The sequence below is a fragment of the Limulus polyphemus genome, unplaced genomic scaffold (assembly GCF_000517525.1).
Source record: "Limulus polyphemus unplaced genomic scaffold, Limulus_polyphemus-2.1.2 Scaffold6517, whole genome shotgun sequence".
Lineage (NCBI taxonomy): Eukaryota > Metazoa > Arthropoda > Merostomata > Xiphosura > Limulidae > Limulus > Limulus polyphemus.
Window position 1 is genome coordinate 24,903 of NW_013672127.1, and position 3,531 is coordinate 28,433.

Sequence of the window (3,531 nt, forward strand, 5' to 3'; positions counted from 1 at the left end):
TCCCGAAGGTTCGAGAGAAGTGGCGTGACATTAGTCACATGACCTCGCTCACACAACACTATGAACAACACTAAAAACAGAACTGTATAAGTTCCGAAAATATTATGATGTAAACAAAGAGTTAACCAGCTAAGTATAAATTGTTCGAAACGTTAAATATCTTACTACAAGTCCTTTTAAAATGGGTGGGCGCATCCTAGTAGCTAGCGTGTACAGATTGTAAATCCAATGATTCATGGCTCACATCTCGTCTATGCAAGACTTGTTTAAATAACTTTGAAAGAGATAAACGAACAAACAAAACGTTTAAAATGTTCGCTTTGTTTACTTTAATTAAACATTTCTGACAATGCAACTAATTCCTGATAATGTTCAAGCATTGTGAGGGGTACAACACAGATAAAACAGCCATTTTTTTATTTGTATTTATTTTTGTATGAATGAAAGCACTTTATATTCCGTAATCAAATTCATTGACAGTGAAATTTTATTTAGTTGCGGCATGGTGTTGGACAACGTTCCCGTTATATCATTTGAAAATTTCCTATAATTCTATGTCCAAAAACATTGTGCTTTTAGACCATAAATTTTGAATAAATTACATAAAATACAACAATTTCTAAAGCGCCATTTCTATATTGGAATACTATTACGAAGTCGTCTGCTTCTCTATTTTTAGCATCGCAAATTCTCGAATTGTAACGTTGCAATTTTTTAACGAATTAATTATCTGAAAAAAGATACGTAAAAAATAATAATGATAGTAATTCACCCAAATAATTTACAAATATATAATAACAAATGATTTAGAGATGGAAAAAAGTAGTTTTATTTTATATCTTCACTTGAAAATATATGGTAGGCTTATGCCTAAGTTTGTTACATATTCAATTTCAATTTTAGGCTTAACTTGTTAACTTTCAGTGAGGACTAGTTAAGTAATTTTTAAAACATCAAAATTGCATTCGAATTCATATTGAATGTAAAGTGTAAGTCACAAGGAGTCTAATTTACTTTACATTATAAATTGGTAAGCAGTTATGAGAGTAGGAAAGTTAGACCAATGATAGTAGGATTTATTTGTAAGTACAAGTGTAGCTTGCCATAAGCCTAGGGTCTATACAATGAAATATAATGAAAAGGTGTGTTATTAGGCCTAATAATTGTATAGATCATTACGAAATATGTAGAACTTGGTGCAAGAAGTAGAAAATATGCTGTTTGTGGTTTTCTCAAAGATCATGCTGGAGTGTGATTACAAAGGATTGTAATTTGTATTCAATCAGGAAGGTTAAGTGTAACTTTGTAACCACTAATCGGCCCAGGCCTAAGTTTTATACTGTAGACTATTTTATTTTAGGGAAATACGTAATATAAGTTTGTTAATAATACTGAGTTAAAATAATACTAATTATAAAGAGTTGAAGTTCCTGACCTGACTCATTCTTCAGTGATTGATCACTGAAAATCTTTACCTGTCCATGAAATGCATTTTTTTTCCACAGACAATGAACAACAGATAAATTTACTAACAGTAACACATATAGCTCAAGCACGAAACACCAAAATAACGGATATTGTTTATAATTAGAATTTAATGCTTCCAAAGTGCTCCCACGAATAGTCAAGTTTTATCATTTGATGCCATTAAAACTTTTAAGTTTATTGATAATCAAAACTTAATATATTAAAAGTACTGATCTTTTGTGATTGAAACAATTAAGATCTCAGTCATACTTCTTAGAATCAAAACAGGTTTTTAATTAATATCTTTAGGTTTAATGTCACTATCAATATAATTTTCCCTTCAAGTCTAATTGGTTGAATTGGTGGTGTTTTAAGTGTTTGCACTACACATATTTACCACATATACATGGTGCTTTCTACCACCCAATCAGAAATGAGAGTGATTTTCTTTAATCACTCCAGTCAGTCGATACAGGTATTTTTTTTCCACCATCCATATAATTGGTAATAGTAGTTTATGTTTTGCCTGCCAGACCAAATTATAAATTAGTCCATATTGATGGTTCTCACTCTGTTTTAATTAGTGCTTATAGTGGATTGTAATTTTTTTTTACACCGTACTCAATACATATAGGTGATTCTATTAATATCTGCTAGACAAATTTGTTCAAATGCTTTGTTCTCTTTCATTCCAGTGAGTAGATATTAGTTTCTCATTCTTTACACAACTGGTACACTGTGCATGTGAGTAAAGTTAGTCCGTGTAGTTGGTTTTATGTTCCTGTCATTAAAAATAGGAGTTTCTCTTAGTCGCTCTAAATAGCTCTGCTATGAAGAAGTTTACTAAACTTTTCTTATATGCTCAATTTCTTTTTTCATGTTTAATGGTGAGAATGGTAAGATTATGGGACACAAATATATAGTTTTACAGGGCAGGAGTTATCTTCAGCCAAAACCGGGTGGTGGTCTGTGGAAAGGGTTGCCTTCAGATGCAGTAGTTGCAGTTAATTTAAAAGAGCTTAAGGGAAAACTTGTTGAATATTTGAATGATAAGGGTTTGTTATCCTTTAATGTTACATTATGTTAAATAATTTATTTTAAACAGAAACAGAATTTAAGGAAAACTCTTTTCTACTTTTATGCAGATTATCCAGATAATATGTTTTCATCTTCACTAATAAAGACACTAGTAAACATACATGTTGCTTTGGCCATATTCTTTTTTTCTTTTCATAATAGGATTTTGATTGGAATATGTTTATAGTTGAGGAAAGCAAATTTAAATATTTTGTTAATTCTTACAGATCACCTGAAAGCTCTGAAAGAGTCAATGGAAAATCTTCCAAAGTTATCCGTAAATTGGTTACACATAGAGAAATACACATCCGCCAATAACTACTTGCTTTTTGTATTCAGTGTCTGCCTTTTTGTGATTGTGCTGATTACCCTGCTTTCACGAACTATCCTTGTATGTTTACAAGGAAATTGTAAGTAATTTTGTTTGCAGATATTACGAATGTGAGTGAAATGTTTTGTTTGTTGTCTAATAAATTATGAACATTCAAATATATGATAAATCTCCTGATGTATTTTTGGTAGCTTTGAATAATAGAAGTTTTCTGTAAAAAGTCTTCCATCCATATTACTGTAACTAGAAGACTTAATTAAATCGTGTGTAACTAGGCTTTTTATTTTGTTTGCCAGTTTCTCTCTTTTGTCATGGTTATTATTTTATTTTGGCAGCCAGTTGTACTTTTTCATCAGTCTTTATGAGATATTCCAATAGTTTTGTTAAAAATAAAAAGTATACACTATAATGAAATAAAAAGAAGGCACTGCAAGACTGGAGAAAATGTGTCCAAACTAGTTTCTCCAGTATTACGACATTTCACAGTTTGTTCCAGTTACTGTGATTTTTTTCACTAAATAATCATTAACTACTTTATAAGTATTTCATTCCATTTTTTTGACAAAGATATTTTCTAAATTCTCACTATTTTATGACCATTTTAATAATCAATTTAACTTATTTCAGCCAGAATTCACTTCATTTTCTCAATATTT

The 3,531-nt window shown here is 30.2% G+C and overlaps 1 protein-coding gene across 5 annotated transcripts in view; it reads left to right on the top strand.

Annotated features, from left to right (window-relative positions):
• Positions 1-644: 644 nt before the first annotated feature.
• Positions 645-3,531, top strand: part of LOC106473811 (serine/threonine-protein phosphatase 6 regulatory ankyrin repeat subunit C-like) — a 15,704-nt gene continuing 12,817 nt past the window's right edge. The window contains exons 1-2 of one of the 5 annotated variants that reach the window (XM_022402198.1): positions 645-858; positions 2,772-2,954. In XM_022402198.1, the coding sequence (XP_022257906.1) occupies positions 813-858; positions 2,772-2,954 (229 nt within the window). In that variant the 5' untranslated portion in view covers positions 645-812. The other 4 variants (XM_022402200.1, XM_013934486.2, XM_022402199.1 and 1 more) reach the window with 4 other exon arrangements.